This window comes from Marmota monax, unplaced genomic scaffold (assembly GCF_021218885.2).
Source record: "Marmota monax isolate L192 unplaced genomic scaffold, Marmota_monax_Labrador192_F-V1.1 WCK01_AAM20220418_F8-fsc00315, whole genome shotgun sequence".
In the NCBI taxonomy this organism is placed as follows: Eukaryota; Metazoa; Chordata; class Mammalia; order Rodentia; family Sciuridae; genus Marmota; species Marmota monax.
This window is the reverse complement of record NW_026692798.1, coordinates 822,858-850,350: the sequence shown is the minus strand read 5'-3', so window position 1 is coordinate 850,350 and position 27,493 is coordinate 822,858. Positions and strand designations below refer to the sequence as shown.

General features: G+C 34.6%; 1 protein-coding gene across 7 annotated transcripts in view; it reads left to right on the top strand.

Moving 5' to 3' along the window:
- Rimklb (ribosomal modification protein rimK like family member B) overlaps positions 1-27,493 on the top strand; it is an 83,042-nt gene that overhangs the window by 43,003 nt on the left and 12,546 nt on the right. For all 7 annotated transcript variants that reach the window (XM_058580508.1, XM_058580507.1, XM_058580505.1 and 4 more), the window contains exons 3-5: positions 20,857-21,087; positions 22,955-23,041; positions 24,252-24,455. In XM_058580508.1, coding sequence (XP_058436491.1) covers positions 20,857-21,087; positions 22,955-23,041; positions 24,252-24,455 — 522 coding nt within the window. The remainder of the gene's footprint in view (positions 1-20,856; positions 21,088-22,954; positions 23,042-24,251; positions 24,456-27,493) is intronic.

Genomic DNA, 27,493 nt, shown 5'->3' with positions numbered 1-27,493 from the left:
AGATTAGAAAATCTTTTGGAATCAGAAAATAAGTCAGGCTTCCTAGCTATAGTTTATAGCTATAGTTATATATAGCAGGATTTTTGTTTTGGTGCTGAAGGTCAAAGTCAGGTTTTTGTGCTTACTAGGCGAGTGCTCTGCCACTGAGCTACACTTCCAACCAGGCTGAAGGTTTTAGCAAGCATTTAGGTATTTAATCTTATTACTGTCAAAAGTTAAGGTTTTTCAGGAAAAGCACTTTTCTACATTAATTTGTGTGTAGTTTGTTTGGGTTGTATGCTCTCAGATTCTTTTAAAATAAGAGTACATGTTTTATCTGACTTAATTTGAGTGGGGATGTATGTTTATGGGTGTATATATGTAGAGGCGAGTGAGAGGATCATATTTTTAGTATAAAAGTTCCTAAAATTAAGCCAAAAGGGAACTATAGGAATTAGGAAAAGCTATTCATCCTCTAGTATCACATATAATATATAGTTATGTTATAATTAATTGTCATAATTATAGTAATTATATTAATTATTATTGATTTATGTATTTTGTTCTGGGGATTGAATCCAGGGCACTCCACCACTGAGATCCATCTCCAATCCCCCCTTTTTTTACTTTTATGTTTTAAGTAAGATAGGGTCTTTCTAAGTTGCCAGTGCTGTCCTTGAACTTGAGATCCTCCTGCCTCAGCCTTTTGAATCACTGGTGTTATAGGCCACCATGTCTGGCTCTCATCCTTTAATTTAATTATTTTTAATTATTATTTTTATGCTGGGGAACATGCTGAGCAGGTATTCACACATACTGGGCAGGCACTCTACCACTGAGTCATGCTTCTCTAATTTTATTTATTTATTTAGGTACCAAGGATTGAATCTAGGGTCACTTAACCATGGAGCCACATCCCAAGCCCTTTTTATTTTATTTTTTAATTTTGAGGTAGGATCTTTCTAATTTGCCTCTCTAAATTGCTGAGGCTGGCTTTGGACTTCTGGTCTTCCTTCTTCATTCTTCTGAGGTGCTGGGATTATAGGCACATGACACAGTCACCTAGCTCAGATCCTCTAATTTAAAGAGAACAAAACAGTATGAAAGATTGTTACTCGCCCAATTTTGTGGAATAAAATCCCATTTAAACAAATCCTAGTTCAGTGAATTTTCCAATTTTCCTAGTTCTATGCCATTAACCAATTTATGATGAGCTATTCATTCTTAATTAGTTTATTTATTTTTTCTTAGTAAATTAATTGGTCAAAGGTTATTTTCAGCTTTTTTCCTTCTGGCGTCCTACAACTGAGACTTTGTTGAAGCAAACAAAGTATATTTAAATTCTGGCTTTACTAGTTGTAAGACTTAGGACAAATTATTTAACCTTTCATCATATCAGTTTCTTAACCAGGATGGTAATATGTATACAGATAACAAAGTCATATATTAAACTTCTTAGAGTAGACATTTAAAATTGTTTTCCCAATCCTTTCTTCCTAGTTGTTGATAATCTGATTGTGGAACTCAGACTTTTGGAGCTGATCGAGCTTTGTATGTACAAATTATGACAGGATTTCATAAATATACCAGTATATAGACTCATTAGTGAGAAGCAGATTTAAAAAAAAAAAAAATTGTTTCCCACCTGGGTGTGGTGGTCCACATTTGTAATCCCAGTGATTCTGGAGGCTGAAGCAGGAGGATTGCAAATTCAAAACCAGCCTCATCAATTTATCAAGGCCCTAGGTAACCTAGAGAGAATCCTGCTTCAAAATATTTTCAAAAAGGTGGGCTAGGCAATCCTGGTACTGCCCTAGCAAATTTTCTAACAAAAGTAATAAGTGATTTGTTTTAGAAAATTGGAAAAATATAGACAATAACAATGAAGTTTAGCAGTTTTTCATAATTTTGTGCTAGGGTATAGCTCAGTGGTAGAGCCTAGCATGTACTATATTCAGGGTCCAATCTCCAGCACTGAAAACATAATTTTCTTTTTCATATTTTTTATTAGTGCATTACAGTTGTACATGAATGTGGGATTTGTTGTTACATATTTGTATGTGCACACAATATAACTATAATTTGGCCAATAAAAAAAATAATTTTCACATCTTGAGAAAGTCACTATTAAACTTAGGCTATATGTATCCTTCAAGTCTTTTTATGCATAACATATCTTTATGTAATTATAAACTGTAATTTTAAATGTGATTGTAAAAATATTTTGCATTTTTATTTATAGCCTACCTTTACAGTCTAGCTCTATCTTGGGGCCATTTTTCTTGGAGGATATTGACCCATAACACAAATTTTAATAATTTTAAAGTGTTATATTGACATAATATAGCAGTATAGGATTAGTGGTTAAACAAATTTGCTCTAGAACCAGACTGCTGGGGATTAAATCTTACTAAATGTATATCATGGACAAGAGATTGGACTTTTGCATGCTTTTCTTCATGTGTATAATGGAAGCCATGTTATAGGATAGTTATGAGGTTCAAATAAGGTGATAAATGTCAAGTCCTTAAAATGGTGCCTGGCATATACTAAATCTCAGTGTTGTTTTTCTCATACTTATACTTTAATCATCAGGTATTTAAGTTGTTTACAGTTTAAAAAGAAACTGTTAGTAATATGATGGAATTTTTATTTATATCTTTATGCTGGTCATTTGTGTTTCTATAATGCAGATTTATGAATCACTGAATCAGTGTATATTTTTGGGTTTTTTGGGGTCAGGTGGGTTGAGGGGTGTTTGCAAATTGATTATTGGAAAGATTGTATAAGTTTTTTCTTTTTTCTTTTTTTTGGCTGTATTTGGAATTGAGCCCAGGGCCTTGCATGTGCTAAGCAAGCACTCTACCACTATGCTGTATCCCCAATTGTAGTTTATTTTCTTATGAACAAGAAATAAGGGCTATTACCCTCACCTCAATTAAATTTTATAGAAATGTACATATATCTATTTCATAAGACATACTGTTTCATTAAATTGCATATTATTGATCTCAAAATGAATCCAGCTGTATTTGGAATGAATCGAGTTACTTTTATGTATATATGTATGTGCATATATATATATATATATATATATAGAGAGAGAGAGAGAGAGAGAGAGAGAGAGATTATATATTGATTTATTTTTTAGTATTGGGGATTGAACCCAGGGGTGCCTATGCACTAAGCCACATCCCCAAGCCCTTTTTATTTTTTATCTCGAGACAGAGTCTTGCTAAGTTATTTTGGGCCTTGCTAATAAGTTGCTGAGGCTGGCCTCAAAACTTGGGCTCTTCTTGCCTCTAACTCTTTGAGTTGCTGGGATTACAGGTGTGCACCACTATGCCCAACACTTTGAATTCCTTTTAATAGTATTAATTGTGGCTTTAAAATTAATCAATTTTGTAGAGCTGGGTGCGGTAGCGCACGCCTGTAATTCCAACGGCTCGGGAGGCTGATGCAGGATGAATTCAAAGCCAGCCTCAGCAATGGTGAAGCATTAAGCAATTCAGTGAGACCCTTTCTTTAAATACAAAATAGGGCTGAGGATGTGGCTCAGTAGTCGAGTGCCCCTGAGTTCAATCCTTAGTACCCCCAAGACCCTCCAAGAAATCAGTTTTATAGGTGGCCATTTGATTTAGGCGTTGTCATATTTTACTTGCCCTTAGTATCATTTAGCTTCTCAAAGTTTGTTGTATTAACTAGCTAAACAGTATCATTTAGCTTCTCAAAGTTTGTTGTATAAACTAGCTAAACACGTTAATACTAAGAAGGAGTTAAATTTATTAAATTGCAGATTTTAATAAAAATAGATGTATTTACTTATGTAAAATAAAAGCATTTTATTTTCCAATGGGAAGGTAATAAATATGAGGAGGGAAACTGAGTTCCACCTTTTCTGTTTCAATTAGCCTTTGGAGTTCTTTGGAGTTCTTTCATGAGGCTTCATCTCAGCTAAGCACAGAATACATTAAGGACCAGAAATTCACTTCAGGGGACAAACAGGATGAGGTAGTTTTGCTGCATTGTCATACTCTGGACTGTATTCCTTAAACTATATTCAACGACAGTAAGAAAAAATTATCCTAATTGTTTTGGTGTAGGAAATTTGTAGATCAAATTTTAAAAAATGTTTTCCTAGGTCATAGAGCTTCAGAATATCTGATAATGATAAATTTTGGAGTTTATGGCCTATTAGATCTGCTTCTGTAAAACAGGGTGAAATTGAAAAATTTTAAAAATTGACTTAATAGCATATCTGTATGAGTACAGTAATGTTCAGTGCACATATAGTATGTATTAACCAGCTCAGAATAATTGACATCTATCACTTCAAACATTTATCATTTCTTTGAGGCTGAAAATTTCAAAAGTGTAAATAGCAAGGGATTAATATTTAATTAAGTGTGGAATACTGCTGAGTAGATGAGATATACAATTAACCTTTGGTTAAAAATTTAAAATTTATTTTATTGAGCTGAGAATGTAGCTCGGTGGTAGAACACTTACCCAATATATATGAGACCTTGGGTTCAGTCTCCAGCACTGAAAACACATTTTTTAAAAAAACTTTTTTGCTTGCTTTTGATTAAAGAGTGGTTTGGGGGAGGAGTCCTTATTTCAGAATTTTATTATCTATATTATTAATGTCTTCTATGAAGCTGGTGAGCCAATTTTGTTACAGTGAAAAAATTTCCTCAGATGGCAGTGTTTTCCTGTCTTTACAGTTGAAAAACCATTGTTTTTATTTTATGTTTAAGGGTAACCCTAATTTTAAGATGCCACAAGATTTGGGTTTGCTTGATAAGTGATTTTTTTTCTTTTAAGGTGCTATTTAGTCTTGAATAACTTCTCCTTTCAGTAAGCTAAAATTGGTCTACTAGCCTTGTACTTCTTTTAAAACTTTTTTATTTTGAAATAGTTTCAAATTTATAGAAATGTTGCAAAAATAATACAAAGAACTCCTGTTTACTGTTTACTCAGTTTTCACCAATTGTTAACATTTTGCTACATTTGTTTCCCCCCATGTACTTTTTTTCTGTACTATTTAGAATGAGGTACAAAAAATTCATAAGCGTGTACTTCCTAAGAATAAGTATAAAGCTTAGCAATATTCAGGAATTTTATTAGATTTTTTTTTTTTTTTTTTTTTGAGACAAAGATTCGCTATGATGCCCAGGCTGTTCTCAAATGGCTAGACTTAAGCCATCTTTTTTTGTGATTGTTTTTGGGTTAGGGGGACCAGGGATTGAACCCTCAGGGGCGCTTAACCACTGAGCCATGTCTCCAGTCCTTTTTATTTATTTTTATTTTTTATTTAGGAATAGGGTCTCACTGAGTTGCTTAGGCCTTCTGTAAATTGTTGAGGCAGGCTTAACTCATGATCCTCCTGCCTCATCCTCCTGAGCGGCTGGGATTATAGGCGTGTGCTGCCATGCTTGACTTCAAGCCATTTTTCTGCTTCATTCTCCCAGATAGGTGGAACTACAGGTATGCACCACCACATCCTGCTTCTGGGTCTCTTCAGGATCACTCATGGCATTTATCGTGTATCATTAGTTTTCTTTAATCTTGAATTGTTTCTTTACCTTTCTTTATCTTTTGATATTGACTCTTGCAGAGTGTAGGTGAGCTTTTCTGCACAATATGTTTCAGTTTGGGCATATCTGATATGTTCTCAGGATTAGTCAGGTTGTGTCTTTGGAGGATATTTCTTCCCAGTGTATGATTTTTCTTCCATTCTTTTAATATTATCTTAAGAGAACAGAGTTTTTAATTTTAATGAAGTTCAAGTTATTCATTATTTCATAATTTTTTGCCTTTGACCTTGTATCTAAAAAGTCACTGCCATACTCAGAACTTATCTTTGAAAACTGAAGTTCTGTACCCTGGGCACCTCTTAGACCAGCATCACCATGTACCAACCCCTGGCAATCACCATTCTATTCTATTTTTGTAAGTTTGACATTATACATATGTAAGTAAGATGATGCAGTATTTTTTATTTTTTGTGCTTGACTTATTTTGTTAAGCATAGTGTTTTCCAGGTTTATCTATATTGTTGCAAATGGCAGGATTTCCCTTTTAAAGACTGAATAGTATTCCATTATATGTACTCACTACATTCTTAAAAAAATCCATCAACAGCTGGGCATGGTGGCACACGCCTGTAATCCCAGCAGTTTAAGAGACTGAGACAGGATTGTGAGTTCAAAGCCAGTCTCAGCAACAGCAAGGCAGTGAGCAACTCACCTTTGTCCCATTGACTTCACTTCTGAAATTTTCATGATCCCTTAGTTGGTCTACTTGATGATATCTTGTAAGTTTCTCAGACTTTCTTCATATCCTTCATTTTCCCCCCCTAAATTGTCTTATTGAGTAATTTCAGATGACCCACCTTTATATTCATTGAATCTTTTGCTTAAGTGTTTTGCTGAACTGTTCTAGTGAACTAATTGTGTTACTAAGCTTTCTGAATCTATTTAGTCATTTTCATAATTTCTCTTTATTGATAATTCTCACTTTTCATCATTTTCCTAATTGTTTAGTTATCTGTGTATTCTTAGTTCATTGAATTCTTTATTGGATAATTTTCTGCCAGAATTTGGGTATTTTGAAAAGTTTCTAACTCAAAAACAAAAAAGTGGCTAATGCCTACTTTGTGTGTGCGTGTGTTGGGGGGTGGTTCTGGGGATTAAACCCAGGACATATGAGCTACATCCATACTCCTTAACTCTCTTAGTCTTTAAAAAGTGATTTTGTAAGGGAAATGCCTTCACCAGTCAACCCAGTGAGATATATTGCTCATCTCTAATGTTTTCAGGAGATGTGTCTTCTCACGGCTTATTTTTTGTAATTTACTGGTTAGAGAGGTTATTAATCTCTTGCTCTCTCTGGTGTTTGTATTTGGTACTACAGGCTTCTGGTTCTGCAGTTGACCACCATCTGAAGTATGCTGGTTCCCCATCAGCTCTTAAAGTCAGTCATGACAAAAAAGTAGATAGTTCTTTGCAGAGAAAACTGAACAGTTTTTCCTGATTACATTGGGTGCTGGCTTTGGAGAAGGCTTTTGGTGGATAAAATGCAAAGGATTTTCTTTGCTATTTTAATGCGGCTGTTCTTAGCATTGCATTTGTCAAGAACTGGGATACTGCAAATGTAGTAGTGTGACTTCTTAACTAGTTTCTGGAGTTTTTAGAAAGGCCTTTTGGACCTCATATTGTTAAGTAGTGGTCTCTGTGGGGTAATGAGATCTGAGGCTTCCTATGCCACTACTGTGTTGAGGCTGCTCACCTTCATTGTCTTGTAAGACCATGATGCATTTATATATATACCTGGGCAGGTATATTTTGTAGACTGTCCCACAGTTTTTGGTGCTTCTCATAGTTAGATTAAAGTTAGTATTCTTACAGGGACTGACAAACTGCCCAACAGAATGGTCACCTATTTTTATAAAAATTTTATTAGTCATAACAGTACCCTTTTTTCTCTGTTGAGTGTGGTTGCTTTTGTGCTATGCTGGTAATGTTGAAAAATTGTAGCCAAGACTATATGGCCCGCAGAGCCTAAAATGTTTACTTCAGCCTCTTGAAAAAAAGCTTTGCTATGTCCCAAATTATAGTGATATACACCACAGGAGTGACACATCTTTCTCAGTACATCCCATCAGAGCATCCATGATGCTGCTATGTCCTATTACTGTTGGTGTTAATCTTGATCACTTAGTTGAGCTTGTGTCTGTCAGCTTAACTATTTTTCCCTATATGATTAATAAATGATAAGGGGGAAGATATCTTCAGACTGTGCAGTTATCCTGTTTCTCTTTAAACTTTTGTCCACTAATGTTAGCATTTACCAGTTGGTATTGGTAGTGCTGTATTTTTTTTTTTTTAAGTGATTTTCTCTATATTGCTCATGCTGGCCTTCAACGTGCAGTACTCCTGCTTTTAGCATTCCAAGTAACTGGCATCACAGGTGTGTGGCATCATACTTCTTGCTGCAGTATTCTAATGCTATTTTTTCTCTTTTCTCCTACATTAATTAAATGGAATTATTGTACCCTTTTTATTTAAGTCGGTAAGGACTCATGTTCTTTAGGTTTATGCTCATTTTAAAATTATTGATCTTTTAACTTTTTGTTTTTATATTATATATTCTGGATACAAGTCACAATGGATATCCTTTTGTAAATATATTCTTCACTGTATGGCTTACATTTTCACTGTTAATAATGCCTTTGGTATATAGAAGCTTATAATTTGCAGTCTCATATATACACATTCTTTCTTTTTAGTTTGTGGTTTTGTGTTGTATTTAAGGAAAGTTTACATTCCTTAAGAGTCCTTCTCTTGAGATACATACCAAATATCTACTGCTTAAAACATGATACTCCTTTTTTGTTTTTTCATGTATTTTTATATTAATTGTCATTACTATATTTTACTAAATTTTACATATTTATGGGATACAGTGTGACATTTAAATACATGCATATAATGTTTATGAGTAAATCAGGGTCACTGGCATATCTGTCACATCAGATATTTATCACTTTGTGTGTTTGTTTTGGTTCTGGGAATTGAACCCAGGGGCACTTTACCACTGAGCTAAATTCCCAGCCCTTTTTATTTTTCACTTTGAGACAGGGTCTCACTAAGTTGATTAGGGCCTCACAAAGTTGCTAGAGGCTGCCTCAAACTTGCAATCCTCCTGCCTTAGCCTCTAGAGTCACTGGAATTACAGATGTATGTGCCACTGTGCCCAGAAAAATGGGATATTCCTAAGAGAAATTAGTAAATTGGGAAAAGGGATACGATGCTACCATTATCTGGGGGGGGGGGGGACAGTGTATAAATATAATTTTTGCAGAAATAAATAATGCAAGTTTAAACTATAATTGAAGAAAAGATTCATGACCTTTTGGGAAAAGGAGAAAAAATGTTGAGACAAGGATGAACTAAATTATGTGTTGTTTTGTAGACCCAGATTATTTGTGGTTGGGGGAAGTTTTAGGCATATAGGTGAAAACAAGGTTGGTTGTGTTCTGATAATAGTTGAAAGTGGTAATAATAACTTGGATTTATTACACTGTTTGCAATATTTTGTTTGAAGTATTCCATAATAGAGAAAATAAATAGAAAGTTTGAACTGATTATTTGTTATTTCTCATGTATTTCCTGATTTGATTTAAAGTAAAATTTTCTTATTACTCTGTAGCCTGCAAAATCCACATTGCTTTCAGAAATTTGCAAAAGATCATGGAAAGGGAAGACATTATACTTGATTATAATAGACTCGCTTAATTATTTAAGTCTTAAAATCTTATGCATATGTTAACACCTGTGTATGTAATTTATCATACGTAAAAGTGATTATGTCAATTTACAAGTTAGCCTGTTATTGTGTTTTTTTTTTTTTTTTTTTTTTGTACTAGGGATTGAACAACCCAGGGGTGCTTAATCACTAAGCCATGTCCCCAGCTTTTTTTTTTTTTTTTTTGGAGGGGGGTTTCCCTAAGTTGCTTAGGTCCTTGCTAAGTTGCTGAGGCTGTCTTTGAACTCGTTATTCTCCTGCCTCAGCCTTCCAAGCTGTTGAAATTACAGGTGTGTCTCACCATGCCCAGTGTGATATACTTGAGCCATCAACCTTTTTATGGACTGTTGATCTTCTTTGAGGAAAGAGAACAACTCAGCTTTATACTTTCCAAAATTCTTGTCATATCTATAACAGTTTACAATATCCTTTTCTCATTTTAAAACTGCAATGCCATTGAGTCTGGAAACGAGAGTCTCTCTCTCTCTCTCTCTCTTTTTTTAAATTGTTTTGCGAGAAGATTCCATTTTGCTTTTATATATATTCTCTTATTTTAATGTTTTAGTTTTCATTTCAAATTATGTATTTTTAACAGGAATATACTATGCTTTCTTCCCTAATTTAAAGTCATTAGATTTTCCATGTGGTATTGATTCAGTTATTTATTAGCTATTTGAGATTATTGTTATTGAGAACTCAGTTATCACTAATTAAACATATTCCTTAAATCTAATTGGAAGTTTTCTGAGTTATTTGAGAAGAAATGGTTTGAGATTATATATATATATTGTATATTATATACAAGGTATGGTGTTAGACATATACATTTTCTCTTTTCTGAAATGCTAAAAACATATTTAAAGGAGAAAGCTTTTATATCTTAAATTATCAGGAAGTAATGTCTTCTTTTTTAGGTACTTAGGTCTTTTTTTTTTTTTTTTAAGCTCCTTCTGTTAGCAGAGTACCAGGGAGATTTGATTATAGTCTGCATACTAAATCAGTCTGCCTTTTAGTTATTAGTTCTTGGGTGAGGTACTGGAATGAAACCTTATCTTCTCTACCAGGACTAAGTGACCATGCCTGTTTCAGAGTGATTGTCTGTCCTTTTCCAAAGTAGTTCAGGAAAATGTTGGTATTTGGTATTTTGTGACCCTGATGTTTAAATTCTTTCAGATTTTTGGGATCAGATGGCTCTTGGAAATGGTGGTAGTTGTGTTTTCTTTTTTTTTTTTTTATGTGGTATTGAATATTAAACATTGGGTCTAGCTGTATGAATAAAAGTTACTATACAAATTAAAGTAAATGTTATATTCTTGTAAAATAAGCAGGTCCTTATGCATCATGTCAAAGTAGTTCCCTTAGTAATGATGTGGGATGAGATAGTGATGAAATGTAACAAGACATGTAGTATCTCTTGTCCCTGTACTGAAGGCATTGTTATAAGAATAATCCCATAAAATGTTATAGATATATGAGAATTAGTACACTCATATGCATAAAATTATTTGTTCAGTTTTGGGCCTCTGATATAATATTTCTTCGTCATTCCTCCAATGACCAGTGCTTCTTTGATCAACCCCTCTTTTCACATTTTTTTTGCTTTACTAATAGCAAATGCACTTTTCTTTTGAGAAATTCCCATTTCCATTATTGTACAGTGTTGATTGTGTAGTTATTCAAGGTCCTCTGCTTTTATAACCAAACTGAGCCATCAGAGTTTGTCATTATGTCTCTTACCCTTTGAATATGAGCAGTTTGACTCAAGAACAGGAGGAAAATGGAATTTAATCATTTTGGTACAATACCTTGATGAGACTCTAGGTTGTTTCCTAGATTCCAAAAATTGTCTTTTTTTCTAAGCCTGGTTTTCCTTTTTGGGGGGTGTGGGGGTGGGGTGGGGAGTACTAGGGATTTAACCCAGAGGCACTTTACTACTGGTCTATATCTCCGGCCTTTTTATATTTTCTTTTGAGACAGGATATTGCTAAATTGCTAAGGCTGGCCTTGAACTTGAAATCATCCTGTCTCAGCCTCCCATGTTAGAGAACAGATCACAGACAGTAGACCTTTAGAATATTGTTTACCTGGTGTAGGTAGGGCAAAAAACAATAAGGATCACTTTTCTTATTTCAGTATGAGAATTTGAAAACTCATGTTACTTGAAGTGAAACTGATAATTGGAAAATTATCTTTATTCACTTAGACTTGTTGAGGGCAAGGATCAGGGGAACTTGGTAGCTATTGACAAAGAATACTTTGAAAGATTGTGAAGAATTTGGAGTTAAGAGGCTAGAATGGGCTTCTAAATAACATTAGAGAGAAAGCAGAGCATGAATGAGGAGTTCAGATCTTTAAATTCTTGACTGTAGGTACCGTTGTTAGAAAATATTCTTGCTATAAGGAGTCTCCCAGCTATTATATGCTGCTTAGATAATTAGCACAGCTAGGGATTTTAGGGGGAAGTTGTACGACATTGTAAAAAGAGCTTGGGCTTTACAATTATGTAGTTAGGTCTGATTATCCTAACTATTTATTAACCTGTTAATAAGGGCAGAGATTGGAGTTGAATGGTGGAGCCATTGTTTACATGCCAGAGAAGATATTGCAATATTACCTACCTGTTTCTTGTTTTTTGCCTTTGCTCTTCCTTCATTATTATTCCTGAGTATTTGAGGTTTAAATGCAATGTGGGAGGGTAACCTTAATATTATATTTTCTAAACAGTTTTCTTCAAAAAGTTCAGTATTCAAAGTTTTATATTTCCCCTTATTTATTGTTCATTAGTCCATATGTTTCTGTTTATGGCTGTATTTGAAAGCTTTAGGTAATGAAGTTTAAACTATTCTTGATTGAAAAAAAATAGATTAATGAAAACATTTGATTTTAACTAGGAGCCACTTTTAAAAAGAATTTATTTCTTTTCAAAATTGGGCAGAGGCAGATTTTTCTTCATTGCATTAAAAAGCTTCGTATCCTTTCCTCTCCTAGAGTAGTTTGTTGCTAGAAGAAAGAAGTAAATTTTTAAGGCTGGTTTTATTATCAGTGATTTAAACACTTGTTTACTTATCTTCTATATAGCTTTTCTTTATTGTTTCTACATAGAATGTTATTTTATGAGAGAAGAAAATACAATAAAATGCAATTATTAGTTTAGATGTAGTTTTCTTGTTTACTTTTAAATGAATGAAAAGACAAATCCTTTATTGGGGCCCCAACCTGGGAAGAGTGATGGAGCTCTGGAAAGTCAAGCTGGGTCACTGGGGTGGTGTGGGGGACCAGAAATAAACAAAAATGGAGCTAGTTTTCTTGTCTGTCTGGAGTAGGGATGGGTTTTGGGAATGCACATTGGCTTTAGGTGCACTTCAACCTATGAGAGCACCTTAATTTAAGTATCTTTCTCCCAGTGAGTTCAATGAGTACACCCTGGCTCTGATGATACACCCAGTACTCTTGGAGGGTGGAGAGCGAAGAGTGAGGCACATTTGGTACTGTATTTGGAGTGGAGTCGTACCCAGGGACCTACTACCAGTGAGCTCTATCCACAACTCCTTGCTTTTTTGAGACTTTAGAGTCTCAATAAATTGCCCAGGCTGACCTCTAAGGAATTTGTGACTTTGGCCACACTCCCTCTCTGAGTATTGGATAGAGTATTTTAAAGGATCTGGCCCCTCCCAACCTTCTCTACTGCTGGAGATTGAACCCAGGGCCTCATGTATGCTAGGCAGAAGCTCTGTCATTTAGCTCCATCCCTATCCCTGGATATAGTATTTTTAACTTAAAATCCAAACCATATTAGTAAGATTTCATTCTAAGTGAAGTAGAAGTCTCGTTTTTATTATTGTATCTTTTATGCATTAAAAATGAAATAAGCCAGATAAGTTTAAGGCTAGAGGGCAAAAGCCATAAAGAAACAAGTTTTCTAGTTATAGTAGTAGTGATAGCTAACAGGCCATCAACATATATCAACCCACTATGTGAGCTAAGAGTACTTAATAACTATTATAAAGAACTTACTATGCGCTAATCATCTATTAAGTACTCTATATGTATTTTCCCTCTGCTGATGCCCTTAAAACTTCCTAGGTAGAGGTCGGACCTTAACCCCAAGATTCGGTACCCGAATAAAGCAGGTACTCAGCAAATCTATTTGAGTGAATAAAAGACTGATTGAATCCCTAAGGTTTATCTTTTTGGTTAATCAGTTTCATTACATTTTCCGTTTCCTGAGTGATTTTTATTTCACTGTCTAGGTGTGGAAAAGCTGAAGAGAAAATTGAATTGCAGGGCTTGAATGTAAGCATTCACAAAATTTAACGATGGATTGAATCACATTATTTTAGCATTACAATTCTATTTAATGTGTCTTACCCCCTTTGCCAACTATTAGGATACAGTTGGTTATGTTGACCACAGACCCTTTTTCTTTATTATTTTTTTAAAATATTTATTTTTCAGTTTTCGGTGGACACAACATCTTTGTTTGTATGTGGTGCTGAGGATCGAACCCGGGCTGCACGCATGCCAGGCGAGTGTGCTACCGCTTGAGCCACATCCCCAGCCCTTATTATTATTATTATTACTACTATTATTATTTTGTACTGGGGATGGTGGGGAGGGTAGCTGCTTTATTTTGAGACACGGTCTCACTAAATTGCTTAAATCCTCAATGATTTGCTGAGGTTTGCCTCAGATTTGCAATCATCAGCTTCAGTGACTTCAGAGTCACTGGGATTACAGAAGTGCACCACTGAGCCCATTTATTTTAAATGGTACTTTGAAAAAAACAGCATCCTTAATGTGATTGCGTCTTTGCCTGCTTTTTGTTTTCCCCTTTCTCTTATCTCTTCTCACTTTAAACCATCACTCTTGGCTACAATGCAGCAGTGCTCAGTGATAATGAGGAGTGAATAGTCTTTTTGTTTCTGTTCCCTTGACAAGGGATCTGGGTAAGGAATTTTGTTGGTTTCACATCATTTCCAAGAGACCATACCTTCAAAGATAAAAATTTTGTACTTGCCTGGGGCATATTAAGATATTGGAGGGGAGAAGAAGTATTGCTGAGGTGTTAAAGAGGGAAATTATTTTAGGAAACAAACATATCTTGTTAGGAAGCCTCTAAGCAGATATGAAAGTCACATTCTTACATTATAAGCATATTCTTATACTTGTTTTTGATGCTTGAAAATTAATATGAGTTAATGCTTTGTGTCACTATTGAGTTACCTAATTCTTGGTACCATTTTCATATTACCAGTTGGTCTGTTCTTTTTAAAATTTAGATAATTATGTTTTCTTTTTAAATTAATTTGGAACCTGATTGGATTGAAGTAGGGGCACAAACCAGTGATTAAAAAAAAGCATAAAGATGTCAAAATACATTCTCCTGTTAGATATAAATAAAAAGAACAAATAAAATTTTTTTAAAAAGCACAAGGGGACATCTCTGATATGTTAGATGTACATGAAGATAAATTAACGTTTATGTTATGTATTAGTTCTGTATTACTATATGACCTGTATTTATTTGCTGAAATCTTTTATTAGTTAATACTCGAATAGATTAATTAAAAAAGAGATTCATAATGCCCTGAATACCTTAAAATGTTTAGAATTATCTGATCTTTTTTCTTTTTATAACTATTTTTGGAGGGTGGGTGTGGGTACCGGGGATTGAACTCAGGGGGCACTCAATCACTGAGCCACATCCCCAGCCCTTTTTATATTTTATTCAGACAGGGTCTCACTGAGTTGCTTAGGGCTTCACTAAGTTGCTGAGGCTAGCTTTGAACTTTCAAGATTCTCCTGCCTCCACCTCTCAAGCTGCTGGGATTACAGGCATGAGCCACCTCCCTAAGACTCTTTTTTCTTTTAATTTAGTGTGGTAAATACCTTTTTTGTCATTGTCATGACACTTGATATGTAAATGGCAAGAGAAATGGAGCCGTGGGGGAAAATAGATAGAGCTTTTGGTGTTGGTGAGATAGAAGAAAAGAAACCATTTAAAAAAAATAAAAAAGTAGAAAAACTGTATCAAATACAAGAAATTTTGAAATGTGAATGATCCAGCATCAGTTTTCTTTGTAGAATACTCAGGAATTTGATATGATGTCTTGATTTCTTTTCCTTCAACCCAGCTTTTTATTAAAACCTTCTTCCATCTCTCTCTCTCTCTCTCTCTCTCTCTCTCATAATAGGTATACATCCATACGCATAATACAGTTTTTAAAGGAGCTAACATTTCAGATTAAATAGCATCTCATTTTCATTTTACCCCTAAATACTTTAATGTATCCAGAAAATAAGGGCATCAACACATAATCCTATATATTATTAGCATACCTAAGAAAATTGACTGTTTAATATATATATTATATATATAATATATATAGTAGTCTAATATATGTAGGCTCTAGAGTCAGATTTCTTAGTTGAACTCAACATATCTTTTTAAGTTAGTCTTTTCAGATTGGCTCTGGTAACATTAATGAATTCATTTGAATGTAATGTCTGTATAGCCTTAAATGTAGAACAACCTCGCCATCTTTATTTCTGGAATCACATTGTTTAAAGGTGATCAGAAGAGTTTTATCACATTCTAGACTTATCTGATCATTTCTTTTTGATATCTGCCTCATGACATTTTCTATATATTTGTATGATTATATCTAAGTTGCACATTTTGGGCAAAATTTACTTCATAGGTAATGGTGTGTACTTCTTATATATAAGACCCAGAAATACAAAATGAAAGTTTGTGCCACTATTATTGATTTATTAGTTGGCATTTGTATTTAAAGGTAATTCCATATTGATAATATTCTTCAAAAATGGTAGGATTGTAAGGGTCCGGCGAAGCGTCGGAGAAAGAGACCACCAAGTGACCACTCATGCAATTGGCAGAAGGGGATTTATTGAACCAGCATGCTGGGGCTCCGTGCCCACTCAAGAAGGGAAAGCAGCCCAGAGCCCCGAGCAGGGGCTGAGCACTGCTTAAGTACACTTTTTTGGGGGAGGGCGGGGATTTTACATACATCACAGTCTCCTTTAACAAATCATTATACACCGCATGAAAATCAAACAACAATTCCTAAACATGATTAGTTCATTCATCGGCGGGAACAGGTCAGGCGGGAGTGATAGGTCAGTTCTAAACGGGGTACACATTCAAACTGATTGGTTTAGGCCTTGCAAGGCCTACGTGCGAGATCACACAGAGCCCTGAATTATTAAACAACCAAGCAGTCAGGGGGAATATTTACTGGGCGGTTCTAAGCATTGTCTTAACAGCTACAGGAATTTCAGGTTTTGCAGGTAGCATAGAAACCTAACAATACCTAATCCTTTACATTTTAACCCAGACCTCGCAGCTTAGAAACTTTACAATACCCAGTCTTTTACCCTTTAACTTTTACGGTTTAACTTCAGTTTCTTTTACCCTTACAGGATAATTGTAGTTTTCTCACATTAACAGTTCATAGTTATATAATAGTCTCCTCAGGTGGTAACAAGTGAAATTCTTTTTTTAAGCCCCCTCCCCCACTTTTTTTTTTTGGTACCAATTATTAAACTCAGGGGCCCTTAACCACTGAGCCACATCCCCAGCCCTTTTTTGTATTGAGACAGGGTCTCACTGAGTTGCTTACAGCCTTGCTAAGTTGCTGAGGCTGGCTTTGAACTCCTTCTGCCTCAACTTCCCGAGCTGCTGTGATTATAGGTGTTCACCACCTCACCCAGCTTGCTCTTTCTTCATATAATTATAGATTCATGAACTTTTTAAAAAAAATTTACTGTTACCAGTTTTGGCTTTAAATTAATCTTTCTGTCTATCTGTCTACTTATTTTGGTACCAAGGATTGAACCCAGTGGCCCTTAAACACCAAACCCATCCCCAGCCTGTTTTTTTTTTTTTTTTTTTTTTTTTTTTTGGAGTAAGGGTCTCACTAAATTGCTCAGTGCCTTGCTAAGTTGCTGAGGCTAGTCTTGAACTTGGGATCCTCCTGCCTCAATCAACAGAACTACTGGTATTACAGGTATGTATCACTGTGCCTGGTGTATATTCCACCCCCCCCCCCCCATGGTCAGAGCATCTCAAATTTAGCTGGTCAGAGCACCTCAATGCTGTCTTCTGTGTCCTTGTAACATGATTTTGACACAAAGATTATGAGTGTTTCTAGTGGTATATAAAACAGTACCTTCACTTGACATTTCTATTAACATTCTTAGAATTCCATAAACATTTGAAAGATTCCAGAAATCCTGAAAAATCCTTCAGAACTCTAGAGGATGGAAGAATATAAATGCCATTCAGCAAGAAGCCTATGAGTTGTCTGTTTGTTTTTCCTGAGAAATAAACACTAGGGTTTATTATTAATAATATAGTCAAACTCTACTTTCAAAGAGCAGAAGTTCAGGGTAGGCTTTGAGGAATTCCCCATTTAATTATGGGGAAGAAGATTGTTTAATAGCCTAAGGAATCTTTCAAATCAGAGATTGGCTCATAATACCCTCACTCTACCTTGACAACAGCAGTGACCTTTTAATAAGTAATACATTTTTTTATCTTAAAAAATAAAAAGGAACAAATATGTTCTGTTATCCCAGTGCTGTTCTAAGGTTAACTCTTCATTGGCTGTTAATGCTTGCTCATACACTTAATCTAATATTTATATCCAAAATATTCATGTTGAAATCTTGCTCTCGGTTTTAAGTTTACAAACTAGATGAACAGTTTGACAAATTAATGTTTAAGATCTTAGTTTAAAGACAATATAAGAGGTTGGGGACTAGTTCAGTGGTAGAGCATTTGCCTGGCATGCATGGTTCAACTCCCACTATTATGATAAATGAATAAATGAACGAATGAATGAATGAGTGGAAGTGGTGTTGAAAACAAAATTGAGTAGTATCATTTGGAATATATGTTTTTAGAGCGAGTATAATGAAATGGTAGGTAAAGTTGTTTACACATTTGTACACATTTATATTCTGAATAACATGGATCTAAGAAATGTCAGCCATTCTTTTTATTTCAGTTTGTGAGCTGTACATCAAAGAGTAGCATTTGCTAGAAAAACCTAAGAGATCTGTAGCACATGATCCTAGAAGATGTCACTTTGCCTTTTTGATTCACACTCTGTCTCCAGTCTTGGACCACCTTTTGCTTACCTAAAATAGCAGTGTTAAAGGAGGCATTAAGTTTCTTCATATTCTCAATAACATCTATAGACTTGGTGTATGATATAAATCTGATTCTGATTTTGGCAGAATCACCCCCATTTTCTGGTGGTAGCAGATGGACAGTTTATTCTAGTGACAAGAATCATTCTACTCTCAAGTCATATCCCTTTGGGGGGGGGGGGGCATGGGGAGTGTTGCAAATTGAACCCCAGGGCTCTGAACTACATCCCCAGCTCTTTTTTTTAATTTGGGAAAGGGTCTTGCTAAATTGCAATCCTCCTGCTGTAGCCTCCCAAGTTGTCAGGATTATAGATGTGCTTTAATCAAGCTGAGTTTTTCCTTTCCTTTCTTTTTATGTAGTACTGGTGATTGAACCTAGGACTTCATACATGCTAGGCAAGTGTTCTACCACCGAGCTAACTATATCCCTTAGCCCTCAACTTTCCCATTTTCTATCTTTGTCTCCAAACTTTAATTCTCAATGGTAGTATGTGTTCTTTTCCCCAGTTTAAAAAAAAATACTCTTTAGATTTGCCTATCTTAGTCAAGCCCTTGGTAAAGCTTAAGAAATGAGTAAGTATAGGATTCTAGAAGTCTGCTGTCCATGATCTCAAGGTACCTATAATAGCAGAGTGGATGCTTGAGGGGAATGTTGGGAAGCTTCTGGCAAACTTTATATCTGCTGATGACAACATAGTCTCTAGGGGAGAATAATTTCTAATTTTCCTTCACCATCAAAATGTTATATGAGGGTCATGTCATTGGTGGATTCTCATAATAGAATTCTGCTGTCATGTGGTATATGGGAAGTGCTTCTAAGATCCTGTCATAGATGGGAGGGGTGAAAGATAGGGATGGTGTGTTCTGTAAACAGGAAATGTCCAGCACACTCTCTTAATTAAAAACTGGTTAGCTCATAATATGTGATCTTGCTTAATTATCAACTTACCCTAATAGCAGTATCTTACATCAATAAAATTATAGTTGAGGCATATAAATTGAGAAGATCCTTGAGCTTTTATCTAATACTTCTATTTAGGGAGGCTCCAAATAATACAGGAACAAGGTATTCATAAGTTACTCCTTAAAACCGACTTTGACTTTAAAATTTTATGTATATTTATTTTTAAAGCACTCATACAAAAATTTCAAATGTATTCACCTCCCATCCAATTCTGTAAGTATTTAGTGTTATTGATGTATTTTCCCCACTGTAGTCTTAAGTATATAGAAAACATATACTTTTTAAAACATTCAGGTTTTATATTTCTTATACAAATTACCTTAGAAGTCTATCAGAGACCTCTTTCTATGTCAATGCATATATAGCATTCATTTTTTAGGTGGGCTGAATTGAATTACATTTTATAGAAGTAACCTAAGATCAATCTCTTACTGAAGGACAGTTCATTGAATAAACATTAAGCAATTACTATGTATTGATATTCTTTTCTAAATGCTCAGGATGGATTAATAAATGAGACAAATAAGGTCCTTGTTCTCAAGATTTTGTGAGGAGAAACAGATATATAAATAATTTTATTATTTGCTTTGATTTATTTTTTTCCTTATTTTCATTGGTGCATTACAGTTGTACATTATTTGGGGATTTGTTATTGTATATTCGTACATGCACACAGTAGAACAATATAATTTGGCCAATATCATTCTCCATTATGTCCCTTTTCTCTTCTCTCCTCTCTTCTCTACCAATCTCCCTTCACTTTTTATGAGATCACCCTCTACCCTTTTTTTTCCCCTTTTCTGACTTCCACATGTGAGAGAAAACATGACCCCTGACTTTCTGGGTTTCACTTATGTTCATGAAATATTCTCAAGTTCCATCCATTTTTCCCACGAATGATATAATTTCTTTTTTTTAATGGTTGAATAAAACTCCATTGTGTACATATACCACATTTTCTTTATTCATTCATCTGTTGATGGGCACCTAGGCCGGTTTTGTAGTTTGGCTGTTGTGAATTATGCTGCTGTAAACATGGGTATGTATGTATCATTATAGTATGCTGACTTTAGTTCTTTGGCTTTAATTAGCTTTTAGACATAGTAATTGAAGTAACACTAATAGTAAAGTTAGGACAGAAACATTGAGGGGTAGGTGTTATGTCTCTGGGTGTATGTATGTGTGATATTCATGACATGACATTCTTTTTAATGGCTGTGTAGTAATCATTGTTGGCATATATATGATTTAGTTAACCAGTATAGGAATTTTCTTTTTTCTTACAAAGGAATGTGTCTCTCTCCCAACCCAGTATTAACAACATAGTACATTTAATTTTGTGATCTAAGTTTTTGTGTATAACTATTCCTCTGTTTTATTATCTATTCCTTTCTAAAGATTTTGGTTTCATTCCTGTATTTTAGGTCTACGGATCAATGGAGAACTAATCTCTGCCTACCCCCAAGTGGTGGTTGTGAGAGTTCCAACCCCTTGGGTACAAAGTGATAGTGACATCACTGTTTTGCGCCATCTAGAGAAGATGGGATGTCGATTGATGAACCGACCCCAAGCCATCCTTAACTGTGTTAATAAGTTCTGGACATTTCAAGAATTAGCTGGCCACGGTGTTCCTCTCCCAGATACTTTCTCTTATGGTGAGGCCATTAGTAAGAGTATATGTCCTAAGTGTTCAAAGCACTGATAATTTTGAGATCCATATTAATTTATATTGTAGATTTGTGAACATGAAGAAGCTTCTTAAGAGAGTGACTTTCAGTATTAAGAATTTTGAATTATGTCTTCAGATTAGTTTCACAGTATGAGGTAGAATGAGGTTAGCAAAAATTTTTGGTAAAGTTCTTTATGGTAACCTTCAATAATACTGTTGTGCAGAAACTGCTAGAGACAATGCTTAAGTGAGTTTGGCTCTGTTCTAATTAACTATCATAAAAGTAAACGGCAAGCCAAAGTTTGAGGTAAAAGATAACAATTTTATATTTGTGTGATTTCTTATTGTCATTATAATTTTCATAACTTCATAAATATATTTTTTAAGAAAATATCTTAAGTGCTTTAAAACAGTGTTTCTGAAACTATCTGTAGTTTCAGAATCTTTTTTTTTTTTTTAAAGATCCATCTGCTAAGAATTAATACTCCTGTAAAATACAATAAAAATATCACCACAGTTGCTTTAAAGCTTCTAGTTAGTGTTTACTCTGTTTGTGTTTATCATATGTCAATAACAAGTCATAAACATGCACAGGTTACAAGACCATACTTTGAGTAGCAGTGCTATGAACAATATTATGTTAAAGTATTTCTTGCCCTTTCAGTTTTTCTAGTTTGGAAAAGATCAGTACAGTATTTTCCAAAGACATTTCTCTAAATAAATCTCCAGTTGAATACTTGGAGGTTCTCCCCCCCACCCTCCCGCCACTTTCTTTAATTCAGGTTTAGGAATCAAACCCAGAGCCTGATGGATGCTAGGCAAGTTCTCTACCTGTAATCTATACTTCCAGCCTTTATTTAAAAAAAAAAAAAAAAAAAAGTGGATCAATGAGAATTCTGTCTTCCTGATACTTTTGGGATATTAGCTTATATTATGGGTTCTGGAATTCTGGTTTTTATGAGAATAGAAAGAAGAAAAAGGTTAATCAAATCCATCAACTCTAATATTGATGGATTAAAATTTGTTGGCTGAATTATTTTAATTTCTCTAAACTGCAAATTAACTTTTTCATGGCTTGATTTCCCTCTATAATCATGCTGAGTTTTTACTAGCTACATTCTATTTATTCTAATCTTGCTGTTGTATCATTTGTTCCTGGGCAATAAAGACAAGTAAGAAACAAGACAACCCATGGATTCTGAGTGCTTCAGTATAGAATGAACTCTTATTAATCACAGCATAACAATAAATAAGCTGTGTGTTTGATAATTAAGAGAGGTATGTATGCCTGCATCTGTAGGTGTATACATGCATGCAGTATCTCCTCAACCCTGAATAAATCTTTTGTTAACCAACTCAGTGTTCAGTGCCCCCACCACCACTCCCCCACCCCCCGCCCTAGTATTGGTGATTGAGTACAGGGCCTAGTTAGTATTCTACCACTGAGCTACACCTTATCCAGCCTTCGTTGTTTAGTTTCTTAATCTGAGGAAGGAATGTATATATTAAGTCTTGTGGCTTTGGTTATTTGTGTGGTGGAGGGTTACAGTATTAAAAATATGAAAAATGATATTATTTTTAACTGAAAGACACTTTCTTTAGGTTGGATATCAGAATATGTACAGTTTAAGAAAGCTATTACCTGTTTTACAAGGAGTAGTTTTTAAAAACTGATAACTGAGTAATACTTTCAACTTACTTGTGTTCTCCAAGAAAACATTAGCTACATACAGACTCTTACTTTTTACCTTCCTGTACTATTTATTTTTGGCCTCCATAAAATTGTTCACAAAATACTTCTGTTGTTCTTAGATTTCTTTCTTTTTTTTTTTTTTTTTTTTTTCCTAAACCAGGTGGCCATGAAAATTTTGCTAAAATGATTGATGAAGCAGAAGTACTGGAGTTCCCAATGGTAGTGAAGAATACACGGGGTCATAGAGGTATTGTATAAGTTCTTGACTTGATACAGAATTTTTAAATTATTTTTGAAAATTAATAAGGGTGATTTTGTAACAGAATGCTGAAGAATAAAGAGAAATTGATAGGTACATGACATGTCACACTTCTAGGTGATTATTGCAAGATAAGTTTAACTAGAAGCTGTTTCTGTTTAGAGTTGTTCTAGATGCTTTACATGCACATTCATAGTAAGCCTCAAATTAATTACTTTTATCTTCCTTCTTAAAAATTTGAACACCTTAGATCTCTAACTTAAATCATCTCTCTCCCAATTTATAAATTTAAATTCTTGGATACTTAAGGCAAACTATAAGTCTTTTTATAAGAGTCTGTGAAAATATATAATGACTTCAAGTTAAGGGAAGAATGTTTAAGGCATAAAATGATTTATAAACATGAGGACTACAAATTTAGTGCTTTGACTGGGATGGCTGGATCAGTTTAGCTGGAACTGTTGACTGAATCAGAAGAGACATGGGTTTTGTCCCCCAAGAAAGGAATTTATAATTACATTTAAAAAGAGCTACTTTGATTGGCACAAAAATAGGAATAGAACAGACTAATGAATTTAGAAATAAGTTGACATGTATAATAACATGCTATGTTACTCCATACTAATACAGTATTAATATTATACAATAGTATATGACACTTATACTTTTAACTCAGAGGGAAAAGTTTTGTTAATAAATGATGCTAGCATTATTGGCTAATCTCTGGATTTTTACCTTTCAGCATTTGCCAAAATGAGTTCTAGTTTACCATAGAGTATGGAGGTTGAGGGAATGGTAGAAGAAGATTATTAGCTTTGTCTTTAAACATTCTTGTATTATCTGATTAATTATAATTAAACTACATTCTAACAAGGAAAACTTTAAAAAGTGTAATTTTTTATTTCCTTTTCTTTTTCTTTATACCAAGAATTGAACCCAGGGACACTTTGCCACTGAGCTATATCCCCAGCTCTTTATTTTATTTTGTGACAGGATCTCACTAAGTTGCTGATGCTGGCCTCAGACTTGTATCCTCCTGCCTTAGCCTCCCGAGACCCTGAGATTATAGACAAGCACCATCATGCCCAGCTGTAATTAGTTTTGAAAGAATAGATTGGTACTCAAGAATGTGCAGGTAGTAGATATTAACTGTCCACAGTTTGACTTATGTGTATATATTATTCTTTTTAAATCACAGGTAAAGCTGTTTTCTTGGCTCGAGATAAACATCATTTGGCTGATCTAAGCCATCTTATTCGTCATGAAGCTCCATACCTGTTCCAGAAGTATGTTAAAGAGTCTCATGGACGGGATGTGCGAGTCATTGTTGTCGGAGGCCGTGTTGTTGGTACCATGTTACGTTGTTCAACAGATGGGAGAATGCAAAGCAACTGCTCACTAGGTAAAAGTAATGCAGGTGTCTTTCTGATATATAAAGTAAATGTTATAGCTTTTGTCCAGTATTTGTATACAGCTATAGGCCTTTTTACTTAATAAGTAAATGGTTTGGTATGCACAATTACCGGCATCTATGGTAAGGAGAGGGGTGTCTTACAACATATTTCCCACAGATGAGGGAGGATTACTGTATATTGCAAGACAAATCATATCTTGCTCATAGTCCTTTAGGAACTCCCCATTTAATTTAGAGAAAAACAAGTTTATGTAGTGGCTACTAGACCCTACATAATTTTATTACTAGTTACTTTTCTGAGATCTACAACCACATGGATGAATCTCAAAAACATCATGTTGAATAAAAATGCAAGTCAGAGGAGAATATATGTAGTCTGATTCCTTATTATGTAAAATTTAAATATACAGCAAAACTTAACAGTGCATAGTTAAGAATGCAAACATTATAAAACTATAAAGAAAAAGCAGTGTGTTGATAAGCTTGAAATTCAACATAAAGACTTATTTCTGAAAATATAGGATATAGAGTAGGAGCACACAGAGAATTTGAAAGGAATTAGTTATATAATTTTCATTGTAAAATTATCTCCTTAGTTATATTAATTCCAGAATTTGTTTGTTTGTTGAGGTTGTTGTGAATGGAATGATTTTCCTGATTTCTTCTTTGACTGAATCACTGTTGGAGTACAGGAAAGTTGTGGGTTTATGGGTGTTGATCTTGTATCCTGCTACTTTGATGAACTCATTTATAAGCACTAGAAATCTTTTGGTGAAGTTTTTTTTTGGGTCTTCTAGGTATAGGATCGTGTCATTGCAAACAGATAGTTTGACTTCTTTTCTTATTTGTATCCCTTTGATTTCCTTTTCTTACCTGATCCCTGGCTAGTGTTAGAAGGAGTATATTGAGTGGTGAGAGTGGACAACCTTCTTCCTGATTTTAGAGGAAATACTTTTAGTTTTTCTCCATTCAGTATGATGTTGGCTTTGGGTTTGTCATAAATTTATGGCGTTTATGAGGTTGAGCTAAGTTCCTTCAATCCCTAGCTTCTCCAGCATTTTTCATGTGAATGAATACTGAATTTTATCAAAGGCCTTTTCTGCATCTTTTAAGATGATTATGTGATTCTTGCCCTTACTTTTTTTTAAGTGGTGAATTGCATTTATTGATTAGTGTATGTTGAACCAACCTTGTATCTCTGGAATGAAACTTACATGAAAACTATCTTTTTTCTGTCTTTTTTTTAATGTGGTTAGCTAATATTTTGTTAAGGATTTTTGCATCTATATTCGTCAGGAGTATTGATCCGTAGTTTTCTTTCCTTGATGTGTCTTTGTCTAGTTTTGGTATCAGAGTTATACTAGCTTTATAGAATGTATTTGGGAGTGTTCTCTCCCTTTAATTTCATGGAATAGTTTGAGAAAGATTGGTATTAATCTTTCTGTACAGTCTGGTAGAGCTCAGCTGAGATTCCATCTGGTTCTGGGCTTTTCTTTTTTTTCTAAGGCTTTTAATTGCTGTTTCAGTTTCATTCACTTGATTATAATGTATATCTTCTTCCTGATTCAATTCAGGCAGGTTATGTGTGTATAGAAATTTGTCAGTATCTTCTAGATTTTCTAGTATATTGGAGTAGAAGCTTTCAAAATAGGTTCTGATAATCCTTTGGATTTTAGAAGATTCTATGGTGATATCTTCTTTTTCATCTTTAATCTTATTAAATCTTCTCTCTCTTACCCTTGATTTTCTAAGTGATTTCTCAAAAATGACTGTACTCTCCTTCAGTTCCCATTTATTATCACGGTCATCATTATCACCACTACCACCAGTGATACTGGGGATTGAACCAAGGGTGCTTTACTCTGAGCTACATCCCAAGCCCTTTTTAAATTTTGAAACATGAACTTGCTAAATGGCTGAGGTCCTCATTAAATTGTTGAAGCTGGCCTTGAATTTGCAATCCTTCTACCTCAGCCTCCTGAGTTGCTGGAATTAACAGCTGTGTGCAAACATACTGACTTTCCTTAAGTTCCTCTACTGAATGTTTTCGTTCTGTACTTGGTGCTGTACCACTGAGCTATATCCCCAGCCTTTTTTTTAAATTTTGGGACAGTCTCATTAAGTTGCCCAAGCTGACCTCAAACTTGAGATCCTCCTATTTCAGTCTCCTGAGTAGTTGGGATTACAGGTGTGCACCGTTGTTCTTGGATGTTCTCTACTGAATTTTTTAAATTGGGAAATCATGTTTTGTTTTTGCTTTAGAAAGTCTTTTTAAATTGAACTTGAATCTCATTAACTTCTTATTTCTTTCATTCAAGTGGTAGATTGATTTTTATCTTGTTGTTGCATCAGTGCTCACTCAGCTCTGGTTATTTGCATCATTTTATGTATGTCCTCTGCAGACACTGGGAAGCCTTGTTTCTTGAACCTCCCCTACCAGCTTTGGTGGTAGGGAGGACTCAGCACACCAGTCTAGCTACTCTTTGGCCTCTTTGAATTCAAGGAGAAAAGCATGCTCATGTAATATTGTTAGAGGTACTTCTGTGAATGCACAGAGCTGTTTCACTCAAACTTTTCTCAAAGGTCTTTTCCTTCTTTCTCTCTTCAGAATCCTGAAGCTAGTCTCCAAGAGAGAACCTAGTTCTGCTTCATTTCTCTCAAATAAGAGCAAAGCCCATATATCACCGTGTTCAACTAGTTCACAACCCAGAAGCTTTTTTATTTTAGGAATGGCAAGATAAATTAGAGTGTAGGTTGTATAGAGGAACAGAGCCATGTTCAGCCATTCTTTCCTAGGTCTTTATTTTTCATCTCAGCTGTCTTTTCAAATTAAAAATTTGTAAAAGTTTTTTCTTATGTAACATAAAGTGGCCTAATTGTTTTTGTGCAAAAGTTCATTATATAATTAGCACTCTATATCTACAGGTTCTGCTTCCAACGATTTAACAAACTACAGATTGAAAATATATATTTTTATTCCATCAAATTCCAAAAACAAACCTTGAATTTGCCATGTGCTAATCTGC